Source organism: Ursus maritimus, unplaced genomic scaffold, assembly GCF_017311325.1.
Source record: "Ursus maritimus isolate PB19 unplaced genomic scaffold, ASM1731132v1 scaffold_7, whole genome shotgun sequence".
In the NCBI taxonomy this organism is placed as follows: Eukaryota; Metazoa; Chordata; class Mammalia; order Carnivora; family Ursidae; genus Ursus; species Ursus maritimus.
The window spans coordinates 30144652-30158719 of NW_024426885.1; the positions used below are offsets into that span (position 1 = coordinate 30144652).

General features: G+C 39.7%; 1 protein-coding gene across 3 annotated transcripts in view; it reads left to right on the forward strand.

Annotated features, from left to right (window-relative positions):
• The window catches only part of MMS19 (MMS19 homolog, cytosolic iron-sulfur assembly component), a 32234-nt gene that overhangs the window by 1824 nt on the left and 16342 nt on the right, over positions 1-14068 (forward strand). For 2 of the 3 annotated variants that reach the window (XM_040623820.1, XM_040623821.1), the window contains exons 2-3: positions 10814-10862; positions 13265-13365. In XM_040623820.1, the coding sequence (XP_040479754.1) occupies positions 10814-10862; positions 13265-13365 (150 nt within the window). Of the gene's footprint in view, positions 1-10813; positions 10863-13264; positions 13366-14068 lie in introns of those variants that run through there. The other variant, XM_040623822.1, reaches the window with a different exon arrangement.

Here is a 14068-nt window from a genome sequence, read left to right on the forward strand (position 1 = left end):
TGAAAAATTTCAAACATACAGGAGAGAATTTCATAACAGGCACACCTACACACACCACCTAAACTACCATTAACATTTTAATATAACTTGCTTTGTCAGGTATCTTTCCATCTATTTAAATTGTGGATATCAGTACACTTCCTCCTAAATACTTTGGTAGGCATATTATTAACTAGAGGTTGTTTATAGTTTATTTTGGTGTATAGTTTATATTCAATGAAGTGTACAATCTTAAGTGTAACATTCACTGATTTTGAAAAATGCTTACGTCTACCCCCTACTGTTACAGCAGTGCCATTTGTAACTATTCCTTCACATTTATACATTATGAACACAGTAATTCTGGATTTTTCATATTCAAAACACACTCGAGAAGACAGCATGGATAAGGACTGCCAATCTTATAAATAAATTTATATTTTTTTATGCCTGGAAAAAATGGCCTAAACTGTTGTCTAGTTTAAATGTAACTCAGCTCAACTAAGACTGTAACACTAGCCCTGTTGTATTTTAGCCCTCCTGACTAGGAAAGGAGGTTGGTAGTAACATAAAGTGGAAAAGGTTTGGTGGGGTTGGATTATGCATAACCTTGGATTCCAGGCAGAGGGATTTGAATGACCTATTATAGGTAATAGAAATCATTGTAGATCCTTCAGCAAGGGAGTCATATAATGAAAGCAAATTTAAGAAGGATTAAATTGGTATTCTCAATCTGAGATCACAGCCCTAGTTAAGGTTTTGAAGGCTGACAAGGGTTTTGAAGCATTCTAATCCAGCCTGAGTCTAGTTTTGTTAGCACTAAAGGGACCAGCTTTCTATTCACCCACTCACAGCAGCAGCCTGTCCTACAAATTGTAAATGCAGAAGGAACACCCTTCTATCAGGCAGCTATCACCCACTTTGTTTTGTACCTTTGCACTGGAGTTCTTGAAGAAAGTAGGTGTCAGATGTAAAGGTACAAATGATGGAAAAGAAATAGCCTGGTAGGCTAAGGGTTAAATGCTTTTTTTTTTTTTTTTTAAATCTATTTATTTGACAGAGAGAGCACCTGGGCCTGAAGCAGCCAGAGTGGCAGGCAGAGGGAGAAGGAGAAGCAGGCTCCCCCGTGAGCAAGGAGCCCATCTTGGGGCTGGATGGATCCTGACCTGGGCCAAAGGCAGATGCTTAACTGGCTGAGCCACCCAGGTGCCCCCTTTTTTTAAAAGATTTTATTTAGGGGTGCCTGCTTCTCCTCCCTCTGCCTTCCCCCCCCCCCCATGCTCTCTGGCTCTCTCTCTCTCTCTGTCAAATAAATAAATAAATAAATAAATAAATAAATAAATAATTTTTTAAAAAAAGGTTTTACTTATTCCAGAGAGAGTAGGGGAAGGAGCAGAGGGAGAGAGACAAGCAGACTTGACTGAGCAGGGACCCCGAGGTCATGACCTGAGCCGAAACCAAGAGTCAGATGCTTAACCAACTAGCCACCCAGGCACCCTACAGTTAAAGACTTTTCATCCTAGCATTCAAAGGTTGCCACTACCTGGCCCCAGCCCTCATTCTTAGCAGTCCCTCCTGGACCTTTAGTTCCGGGCGGCTGCCTGGATTTGCTATTCCCTGAGTGCTTTCATTCCCAGTTCCTTTCACTAGCTCCATCTCATCCAAGTTAGACCTCAGATTCAAGGCCCAGCTTGAGTGCTCACTGCCTGCCCTCCAAGTGTTTCCTGATTACTCCAGCCAGACATCATCTCACACTTCAAAATCTTTGTGGTATTTATTTCTCAACCACTCATTTATTAGCACTTTAAGTAGACTTGTTCATAACCCCTCACTTATTAAAAGACATGTTTAGTAGCTATTTCTGTATATCTCTCCACATCCTGTCCTATGCCTACCACTGGAGTCTCCTGGAGACTAGCATAACTAAGTATGCAGTAAAAAACCATGTAAGTGAACGGAATGAGAGACTTTGAAGGAAGAATCTGTGGAATTTGAGGCCTAACTAGTTACAGGGCTTGAAGAAGAAGGACTCCAAGATGACCCCAAGGTTTTGAGCCTGAGGATGAGCAAAAGAGAAGTCCTTTGTCCAAAAGTGGAGGTTGGGAAGGAAACTGATTTTGAAGAGTGTGAGGTTTGGACATGTTGATGGATATAAATTTTCTTCCTTTCAGTTATTTGGGTTTTCCTTCATTTTGGTCTTTATTGTATTTTTCCACTTTAGTGGGAGACCACTATTCCTGAAACCAAAAGATTGTTCAACAACAATAAAATAATTCTGTGAAATGTCTGTGACATCCTCAACAGAAAAGGCATTTTGAGAGCTTGATTAGAACTGAGTCCTGATTGGGATTTTTCTTTCTCCTGCTCCTTCACATCCTTCCCCCTTCCTCCATTGGCTGCTCCTCCAGATTCTCAAGAGGCCGCAACTCCATCAGACAGAGGTCTGATTGTGCATTCTGTCAGTCTCATATAAATACTTCTTTGATGACTCCTCAGTGTTCCACATGAACTGGTGCCCTGCTGAGGGAAGTGTGGGTAGTTAGGAGGTGCTGGTACGTCCATTTTTAGAGTAAATCTTGGACACACTGGAAAAACTTAGGTCTACTTATGTAGGGAAAGGAACTTATGCTTGTTTTTCCTTAATGCCAGTGGGACTACCTTTAGGAGAATTAACTCCTTATTAGCTTCTTTTATCCCAGGAGTCCAAATGCATAATTAACGATACTTCCAGATATTCAGGTATTTTTTGTTTGGGAGAATTTACAGTGTTAAGAGAATGAATCACTTAAAGTTAGTGATGGATGGTTCATAAACCCAGGAAGTTTACTCCTTTCTTATGCTAACTAAGTCTGTTTATATCACTATGGTAACACTGAGCTTGTTAATGCTGTGATTGTTTTAAATGTCTTTCTGCTCCAACAGACTGGACTCCTTAAGAGCTCCCTGTCTGTATTTCTGTCTCCAGGCCTAACCCAGTGCCTGATTTATAATAGGTGCTTAATAAATGTTAAATGAATAAATGAAAACAAATACACACAATTTTGTTAAAGAATTAGGGAGAAACACAGAAGGGATTTGGGGAATCAAGGAGGGCTTCACAAAAAGAGTTGACATTTGAGCTGTGTCTTGAAGAATTGAACTTTGACAAGGGCCGAAAGGAGACATTTAAAACCAATCGAAATTTACAGGATTAAGGATATGGAAGACCTTGATACTTTGGGACATGTGACGGAATGGTAGGAGTCATGATGAAATGTGAGACTAGAGGTGATTTGGGGGCTAAATCGTGAAGGACATCAATCCAAGGAGTCAGGTCTTAGGCAGTAAGGAGCAAAAGGAGATTGGTGGGCAGAGAAGTAGTTGTACAGTTTAGGGAGATAATTCTAGATAGAATGTGGGTGAATTAAAAGGCCTTTTTTAAAAATTGAGGTAAAATTCACATTAATTATTTTAAGTGTACAATTAATTGGCTTTTAACATTCATAATGTTCCACAACCATTACCACTATCTAAAAATTCCAGAACATTTTTTAGCACACCAAAAGAGCAGAGGACCGCTACTATGTAGTTTGGTTATAGGGATGAAAAGGAAGAGTCATACTTAAATGTGTTTTTTTTTTTTTTTTAGATTTTATTTATGTATTTGACACAGAGAGAGAGGGAGAGAGCAAGCACCAAGCAAGGAGAATGGCAGGCAAGAGAGAAGTAGGCTCCCTGCTCAGGAAGGACCCTGGGATCATGACCTGAGCTGAAGGCAGCCACTTAACGGACTGAGCCACCCAGGCACCCCAAGGAAGAGTCATATTTAAAAGACATTTCTGAGGCACCTGGGTGGTGCAGTCGGTTGAGTGTCTGACTCTGTTTCGGCTCAGGTCCTGATTTCAGGGTCTTGAGATTGAGTCCCACCTTGAGGTCTGCCCTCAGGGCAGAGTCCCCTTGAGACTCTCTCCCTCTGCCCCCCCCCCACGTGTGTGCACATATACTGTCCCTCAAATAAATAAATAAAAAAAAAATAAAAGACATTTCTGAGGTAAATGCAACAGAACTAGAATAAAACGTTAGATTTAGTTACCTTTTTGAAAACATCCTCAAAATACTGATTCTAGTTTTTTGCCACCGTACTCATCATTTTCCTTTCTCTCATTTATTATTGTGTAATAGCTATAGAGCTAATATAAATAACATCTCTTCATTTTTTCCTAATTTTGTATTACTTTTATACTTGTCTTTTATGTTTGTGCTGCATTTATTCAAGATAGGATCCTTGTGAAAAGTAAGCAGATCAAAAGGCTCTGCCAGGAGGGTTCACCCATACACTGGGATTCAAGGAATCACATGCAAATGGGTGTTTATTTGTAATTATAAAGCAGCCAATTTCATAATACTGAAGAAGTCTTTTTTATTTATCAAATTTGAGGTAACCTGTAGGAGAGGGAATTGACTAGTCAAGGGCATGGGGGAACTTTGCCCAGTGATGGAAATAGTTCACATCTTGATTGGGGTGTTCATTACTCAGGGTGTACATTTGCTAAAGCTCGTCAAGTTATACTGCTAATATCTGGTCATTTCGCTGTATGTAAATTATACATCATTTTTAATGAAAAAATTAGAGGCAACTGAGTGGGGCTTATTAGGTCTTTGTCTTATAGCACTTAGGTATTTCCAACAATGGACCCTAGCCCAGCATTCACAAAAGACTTCGATGGTGTTGCTGGAGAAGAATGATGATTCAGTGATGCTCTTTACTAGTAACAGTTATCAGTCCTCTATAGCTTCCTATGCACAATTGCTACCTCTGTGGCCATACTGAAATTTAGTGTTTAGAAAGGTTTTCAGCAGAGTTTCCTGGGCTTCATTTGGCCAAGTGGTTCCAAAAGACACCCTCTTCCACCTTTCCAAATTGTGCAATACTCTTTTATAGTGTATAACCCAGAAATGAGTATCTCTCTTCACTTCAGTGTTGCCATTAAGGAATTGGGTACAGAGCCCAACTGTCAGTTCCTTGGTTTGTCCTGTTAATCTGGCTGTTTTCCCTTCCCCCACCCTACAGCCTACACATTTTTCCCCTTGGCTCTTTCTCAGGAGCAGGGGCAGCAGCTGGGCCTTCCACGCCCTGGCACGAGCAGGGCTAAGAGTGCCTGATGTCTAAATTGGTGCCAGTCACGAGCTATGAATCCTAACTAGAGTGCTCCTTTTCTCAGTCAGTTTGGACTTACCCTAGTACCAGAGTGAGCCTCTACCCAGTTCTGCTCACAGCTTTGTTCTGAGACCACAGACTTAAGGGAACTGGAAGTTTAGGAGTTTTCTCAAGCCCCTTCCACTCTAGCCAAAGTCTGGTGTTGGTGAGAGCTAACATATTAGGTCCAGCATTTAGAGGTAGGTGGATTGGGGACCCAGAACAGGCTGCTGGAAGTAATTCCCTGATTGCCACACCTTATTGAGCTAGAACTCTTCTATGTTAGTCAAACCCTTAGGAAGATTGCTAACCTTTTACTCTCTGTTTCTTCCTCGAGAATATATCCTAAGATGGTCCTGGTAGATCTATGTGAATTACTATTGTGCTGTTAAAAATGTATTTTAAAGCCGTGCCTGGGTAGGTCAGTTGGTTAAGCGTCTGACTCTTGATCTAAGCTCAGGTCTTGATCTCAGGGTCGTGAGTTCAAACCCCACATTGGGCTCCATGCTGGAGCTTATTTTAAAAAATAAGTAACATCGGGCTTCTGGGTGGCTCAGTCGGTTAAGCATCTGCCTTCAGCTCAGGTTATCATCCTGGGGTCCTGAGACGGGGCCTGCATCAGGCTCCCTGCTCAGTGGGGAGTCTGCTTCTCCCTCTGCCCCTCTCCCTGCTCATGCTTGCTCTCGCTCTCTCTCTCTCACCCTCACGTTCTCTCTCTCTCGAATAAATAAATAAAATCTTTTTTAAAAAAAGTAATATATTTACATGTTACAAATTTAAAAGATACAAAAGGATACATAGAAAAGTCTCCCTTCTATCTCAAGGTGGAATGCAGATTGTGACAAATGAATCTACTGTATTACTAGTATATGATGTGCTGTCACTGAAGGCAGGGGGTGGGGGAATGGGGGAACTGATCTAAGTGACTCGCTAAAACAATATTTTGTCTGGAAACTATAAGACTAAAGACAGATGCTGCACTCCACTTCTAAATCTGTTTCTCACAGAGGTTGACAATTCTGAAAGTAATTTATAGGTATACTAGGGTTGGAAAACTAATAAATGGTAGATAATAGGAACCAGATTTCTCACTGTCAGAGAAACAAATCACAAATAACATAAAAAACAAACAAGTAAGGGGGGAGGCTAGAATGGACCCTGTGGTCCTGGATTAGAGCTGGAAACTTTAATATGATTTTATGTTTACTTTAGTATATATGGATAGAAAAATAATGAAAGATACGTATGTAAACATGGGTTAATACATACATATATTTCCCAGCTCTCTCTGCTAAGGAGGGCCTAGGAGCATTGGTACCCCAATAGCAACAAGCACAACCACACCCAGATCTTGGTTTGTAATACCTTTCTCCAATAAAAGGAACCAAGGCTTCTTGGAGAAAAGGCGAATTCTACAGCTGAGACAAAGAAATTACAGGATGAGCTAATAGTATTTTGTAGTGCTAAAAAAGTAAGAAAGTACTTAAAAAATAAAATGATGGGGCGCCTGGCTGGCTCAGTTGGTAGAGTATGTGACTCTTGATCTTGGGGTCATGAATTCAAGCCCCACACTAGGTGCAGAGATTACTTAAAAAAAAATAATAATGGGATGGCTGTGTTCCAGTAAAACTTTATAAAAAGAAATGAATAAAAGGATGGGACAAGAGACAACCTAAAAAAGCTCCCCATGGCTAAAGGTAGAACAATTTGAACAGCAAAATAACCTCGTATTGGATTATAACCTGAGGTGTAAAATAAATATACATGAGTCTTTGCTGATGTAAAATAAATGAATAAATAAACGGGGAGAAGAAAAGAATCTTCCTTACAGAATAATTCCACATAATATAGGTAGGTATATAAATACTCCTCTTTTTAAAAGGAAGTGGAGCTTAACTTCTGCTTCCCCCTTGAGTATAAGTGGGGCTAAGTGACTCCCTTCCAAAGAAGAGAGTATGAGAAAGGAAAAATAATAACTATATAGTGCAGAGACCCGGCTGACACTACCTTGACCAAGTGATCACAGTTAAAGTCACCAATAATAAGTAAGTCCTGTTGATATCTTGTACCCCTGGGGTGGTATGGTAAGATGAGAAGGGCACTTCACCTCTGTGCTGTTCTTCTCAAAACCCATGATCCCAGTCTAAACCTGAGGAAAACATCCAGCACACCCAAATTGAGGGACATTCTATAAAGTACTTCTTTGGGATATCAAGGTCATAAAGAACAAGACTGAGAAACTTTCACAGATCAGAGGAGACCAAGGATTTACGATGGCTGATTGCGATGTGGTATCCTTAACTGGATCCTGAGACAAAAATGACATTAGTGGAAAAATGGTAAAATCTAAATACAGCCTAGAGTTTAATGGTCATATACCAATGCTAGTCTCTAACTCTAAAATTATTACAAAATAAAACATCTTGTTTTTAAAAAAACTTAACCTTTCAACTCCCTAGCTATCCAGTGTCCCTCCTTGGAGACAACCAATATTACTAGTTGCTTTTATTTTCTAAATGAATGAAGGCAAATTGAAACAACCCTCCCTCCCATTAAAAACAATGCTGTGCACTTAGCAGTATATATACTAGTTATGTATACTGCCCTACTTTATCATGTCCCAGTATCAGTGTGTGCGGGCACACACATTGAGTCTCTTGTACATTTTTTTTCTAAGTGGCTGCAGAGAATTCCATTGTATGATATACCGTAATTTATTTAAGTGGTTTCTTTTCTTTTCTTTTCTTTTTTCTTTCCTTTCCTTTCCTTCCTTACTTTCAAGATTATTTATTTATTTATTTATTTGAGAGAGAGTGAGCGAGGAAGGACATGAGCAGGGTGAGGGGCAGAGGGAGAAGCAGACTCTCCGCTGAGCAGGGAGCCTGACGTGGGGCTCAGTCCTGGGACTCCGGGATTATGACTGAGCTGAAGGCAGACGTCTGCTCAACCAACTGAGCCACCCAAGCACCCCTATTTAACTGGTTTCTTATTGATGGCCATTTGTTGTTGAAAGTCATTTGCTGTTATAAATAACTGTAGTTAATAATCTTGTACATGCATTATTTTGCACTTTTACAAGTAAATGGGATAAATTTTGAGAAGAGTCTCTGGATTAAAGCATATGTACACTTGTGATTTTTATTAAAGACATTGTCAAATCGCCTTCCATAAAGGGATTGTGCCAATTTATACTCTACCTACAATGTATAAGAGTGCCTATTTCTGCATACTATCACCAAACATAGGTGTGTTACAAAGATTTATTTATCGTTGCCAATCTAGTATGTTAAAAACAAAGTTTTTATATAGTTTAATTTGCGTTTCTATGGTGAATATGGGTATCTTCTGTAGAATGCTTGTTCATTTTTTGGTTTTGTCCATTTTTAAATTCCTTGTTCTTTTTTTTAAATTAAATTTCAATTAATTAACATACGGTGTATTAGTTTCAAAGGTAGAGTTCAGTGATTCATATTCACTGGGTATGTAACACTGAGTGCCCATTATATCACATGCCCTCCCTAATACCCATCACCCCCTCCCCCCACCCCTCTCCCCTCCAGCAACCCTCAGTTGGTTTCTTTTTTTTTTTTTTTTTTAAGATTTTATTTATTTATTTGAGATGGAGCATGAGCTGGGGAGTGGGGCAGAGGGAGAGGGACAAGCACACTCCCCACTGAGCAGGGAGTCCTACGAGGGCTCAATTCCAGGACCCTGAGATGATGACCTGATCAGAAGGCAGGTACTTAACCCACTGAGCACCCAGGCACCCTCTCTCAGTTTGTTTCCTATGATTAAGAGTCTTTTATGTTTATCTCCCTGTCTGATTTCATTTTGTTTTATTTTTTCCTCCCTTCCCCTATGCTCCTCTGTTTTGTTTCTTAAATTCGGCAAATGAGTGAAATCATATAATTGTCTTTCTCTGATTGACTTATTTTGCTTAGCATAATACCTTCTAATTGCATCCACGTCATTGCAAATGGCAAGATTTCATTTTTTGATGGCTTAGTAGTATTTCGTTGTGTAGATATATACCACATCTTTTTTATTCATTCATCTCTTTGTTGATCTTTTTCTCATTGATTTGTAGGAGCTCTTTCTATATTGTCAAAAAAGCCCTTTGTTATAAGAATTACAAATATGTTTGCCCAGTTGGTTTTATGATATATTTTTGTTTGTTTTTGGGCTGAAAATGCACTTTTTAAAAATGTAGTTGACTTTAACCCATCCTTTTTTTTAATAGCTTCTGAATTTTATGTTATACTTAGGAATTTTCTCATGTCTTTTTCTTTACTCCATTTGAAAAGTTTACTTTGATGAATGATTCAGAGCCAAGATTTTTTTTCCAAATATTTACCCAATCATTCCAACACTGTTTATTGAATAGTCTGTGTTTTTCCCATTAATTGAAATAGGATTGAATAGAATTGAAATAGGAAAAAGTCATATTCTCATATTCACTCTCTTTCTGGACTTTCTATTCTATTTCTGTACCATCGATTTCTTTGTTTAAATATGAACTCATACTATACTGCTTGTTTTTTGTTTTTTACTTTTATTCTAGAAATCTTCAAGTATATTCAAAATTACACACAAAAAGTACACACTAATTTAGTTATTGTGACTATTTTTTTTTTAATTTGACAGAGGCAGCGAGAGAGGGAACACAAGCAGGGGGAGTGGGAGAGGAGGAAGCAGTCTCCAGCGGAGAAGCCTGATGTGGGGCTCGATCCCAGAACGCTGGGATCACACCCTGAGCCTAAGGCAGACGCTTAACGACTGCGCCACCCAGGCACCCCTAGTTATTGTGACTTCATAACAATTTTTTAATATCTGAAGTGTCCATCTTCCCTCCTTCCCCCATTACTCTTTTTCAGAATTTGCCTAATTATATGTTATTTTTTGCAGTTTAACTTTAGAGTAAGCTTATCTAGTTCCTCCCAAAATAAAACTTCTACTGGTATTTTTACCAAAATTATTTTAAAATTATTTTGGGAGGTATGTCATCTTGGAGTCTTTCACAAATACAACATGCCTTTCTATTCGTTCGAATTTTCTTTTGTGAATCCTCACTGATACTTTAAAGTTTTCACTATTCAGATCTTCATATTTTTTCGTTAAGTTTATATACGGGTATTTTTCTCTCCCCCTGCTTCCCCCCCCCCTTTTTTTTTTGCTATCACATACAGGATCTTTTTCCCTCTAGATCATTTTACAGGGTATTGTGTGTATATATGTATATGTGAGGGTTCTTAATTTCATAATATTAATTTTGTACCCAGCCACCCTATTGAATTATTTTACTTGTATTATTTCTTCAATTATTTTTCTTGGATTTTCAAGGTATACAGTCATATTATCTACAAATAATATGTGTGTAACCCTTTTCAATTTTTACAGTTGAAGTAGCACGTTGGAAGTGTTGTAGTAATACCTCTCATGTAGAAGGGGCTCTTGGCAAGCACAGTGGGCCCCAAGGTACAAACCCTAGGGTAGGCAGAAACATTGGTTACCTCTCATGTAGAAGGGGCTCTTGGCAAGCACAGTGGGCCCCAAGGTAGGCAGAACATTGGTAATTAGAGCCTTTGAACCCTAGGACTAGGTTTTGTTTTTTCATGTTTTTTCATGTTTTTTTTCTTTTGTTTCTTTTGTTTCTTCTAGATGTGAAATCTGGGAGCTATACAGTATTACAAGTGGTGGAAGCCCTTGGGTAAGAGCCTCTGTTGTTGAGCACCCTTCTCTAACCCTGCCTGTGCACTCTGAAAAGGTTATTTTGTACACTGCTGCTTTCCTTAACCGATCCTGAATTTCTCCTGCTGTAGCCCAGCACCCTGCTTTCATATCAATACCGAGGTCTAAGCCTGTGTTTGTCCTGAAATAAGTTTCATGCCACCTGACTAAAGTCCCTAAGGAAGTGTTGGAAGTGCCTGGATCAGCCCACAGGTGTGGGGTGAGATGGGTGGTTGAAGGCCATCAACTGTTAATTAGAGCTGGGATTCCTCCTGTGCTTCTTAAAGACCCACCTGCCCCCATGGGATTCTGGTCAGCCTGCCTCTGACTCAGACCTGCTCGTGGGCTCTGCCTGGGTAGTTGCCAGGAAGCTGACCTTGCACCAGATTTTCACTATAGGAAAAGACTTGGGGAAACAGCTGGAAAGTCAGTATTAAAACCAGATATCCAAGCACCAGCGGAAGTATGTGCTTGTAGTCTGATGCCTGCTTTTCTCCTATTTTATACTTGGTAGACCACCTAAATTGACAAGTCTTGTTTGCAAAGGTTGTTAACTGTCACAGGCAGCTTGTCTTCTGAAGCAGAAAACTAGAGAATTAGGAGGGTGAGGTGGAATGTAGGTCACTATTATGCATCTCTCCCACATAAGAGACCATTTGCCCTTTCTACACATGTGGCCTTGGTCCATTTTTTTAAAAAATAACAGCTTTATGTATATATGATATATGTAATTCAGATATGTAATGCATAATCAATTTTTATATATGATATATATAATTCATATATCATAAAGTTCATCATTTTTTTGTGTATTCACAGATTTGTGCAACCCTTACTTCAGTCAATTTTAGAACATTTTCATTACCTCAAAAAGAAACCCCATGCCCATTATCAGTCACTGTTCCCTCCTCTTCTCAGCCCCTGGCAACCACTAATTTACTTTCTACCTCTGTGGATTTGCCAGTTTTGGAAATTTCATATAAACAGAATCATACAACGTGTAACCTTTGTGACTGGCTACTCTGACTTGGCATAATGTTTTCAAAGTTTATCCCTGTTGTAGCTCTTGTCAGTACTTCATTTCTTGCTGAAAAATAATCTGTTATATGAATATACCACATTTTGTTCAGCAGTTCATCAGGTGTGGTTATGGGTTGTTTCCAAATTTGGGGTATTCTGAATTATGCTGCTATGAGCATTTGTGTGCCTAGGTCCATTTTTAAACTCCCACAGTTTTCTACTTCTGAACAGGGGTCCTTTCTACAAGATCCTATTTTAGGGATCCTGTCAAGGGTGATTTTATTTTTGCCCCTTTACCCGTAGTTATAGATACCCTTATCCTTGAGATTTCAGTCAAATGTCCTGGTCAGCTCTCCTTCAGAATTCTTCTATTTCATACATTTACTTGCTTAGATTTCTTCTAGTATGTTTAAATGTAATCTCTATAAAACCTATTTTAAGATAAGTCACCTTATTGCTTCGGTCCAGGTTTTCCCATTCAGTAATCCTAAATAGTTAAAACCTTTATTCTGACCATCTTACTCTATAAACTTCCAGTTGCAAAAAAATTTTTTCCCCTAAGACCTTGGTTGCTCTCAGCGTTTTTTCCTTAACAGTAATGTATCTGTTCTCTTGTTTTGGTAGAAGTTGCAGCTGCCCATCATCTGTTGAGCCCTGTGGGTAGCTGCTAAGCTCTGTTTCAGAGGAATGTCACTATCGTGTAAAGAGTAAAGCCTGATGCCCAGTCAGTGCCTAGAGATGGATACTTCTGTTTGCTGTGGTGTCAGATGAGCCTTTAATGAATGCCAGGTCAATCTGAGGATTGGCTCTTTCGGCTCTGGCTTTACTATTATCTGTAACACTAGGTACCTACAGAATACCTTCCTGGGCTGGCTTCCATGCCCAAGGGGTAAGTGTGTCTAATTTCAAAATATTTATTCCTTCAAAAGTTTGGTAGGGCGCCTGGGTGGCTCCATTGAGCATCTGACTCTTGATCTCAGCTCAGGTCTTGGTCTCAGGGTTGTGAGTTCAAGACCTGTGTTGGGCTCCATGCTGAGCGTGGAGCCTACTTAAAAAAACAAACAAACAAAAATACTGAAACAAAAAAACCATGGGGCTCCTGGGTGGCTCTGTCAGTTGAATGTCTGACTCTTGATTTCCTTTCAGGTCATGATCTCAGGGTCATGAGATCGAGCCCTATGTCAGACTCCATACTTAGCGGGGAGTTAGTTTGAGATTCTCTCCCTCTCATTCTCCCTCTCCCTGTGCTCCTCCTCCCCCCACTCAGACATGTGTGCACTCTCTCTCTAAAATAAATAAAATCTTAAAAAAAAAAAAAGTGTAAACAGGGTTATGTCAGGCTCTATCCTTACTTTCCCCCAGGTCCTCTATAGAAAATCCAGAACCCCGAACTCGGGCACGAGGAATCCAGCTTCTGTCACAGGTGCTACTCCAGTGTCAGTCCTTGCTCCTGGAGAAGGAAGGTACTGGCATCACTAGTAGGAGTGTCTTCCTGGATTGCTGAGCCAAGGCCTTTCTTGTCTATTCAAGCCAACTTTACAGGGAGGGAGGAAAGAAGGGAGGACATAAGGAATCTGTGAGCTACTAATTCAGCATCTTCATTCCTCACTGGTATACGTGGCAGAGATGATAAGAATCGTGACTGAACGCCCTGGGATTTCAAGTGTAGCCTTAGACATTTTTTTCAGTGTATCTTCCCCTCTCTGTAAAAGGGACAAAGTAGTGCTTCATAGATGGAGTGGAAAAGTATGTAATAAAACATCAAGTGCTTTGAAGTCCCAAGGGAAAAAAGCCAACAACTTATTTACCTTCTATAGCATAGTAGGCAAACTACAACCTGTTTTATAAATAAAGTTTTATTAGCCTATAGCCACACCCATTTATTTACCTCTTGTTTATGACAGCAGCCCAGTTGAGCAGAGTTGAGTAGTTATGACTGATACTTTGTCCTACAAGCCTAAGATATTTACTGTCTGGCCCTTTGAGAAAGTGTGCCAACTCCGGTTCTATAGAATGGAAGTTCTGGGGTAGAAGTGGGTTCAACTATGGACCTATGTGAGAATGGATAATAAAAGATGTTCACCTATTTTCCTAACTGATCAAGGTACCCTCAAATGGGAGGGCATGGGACGTATCTCTTAGTGAAGGAGAAAGTTTGTAGTGAAA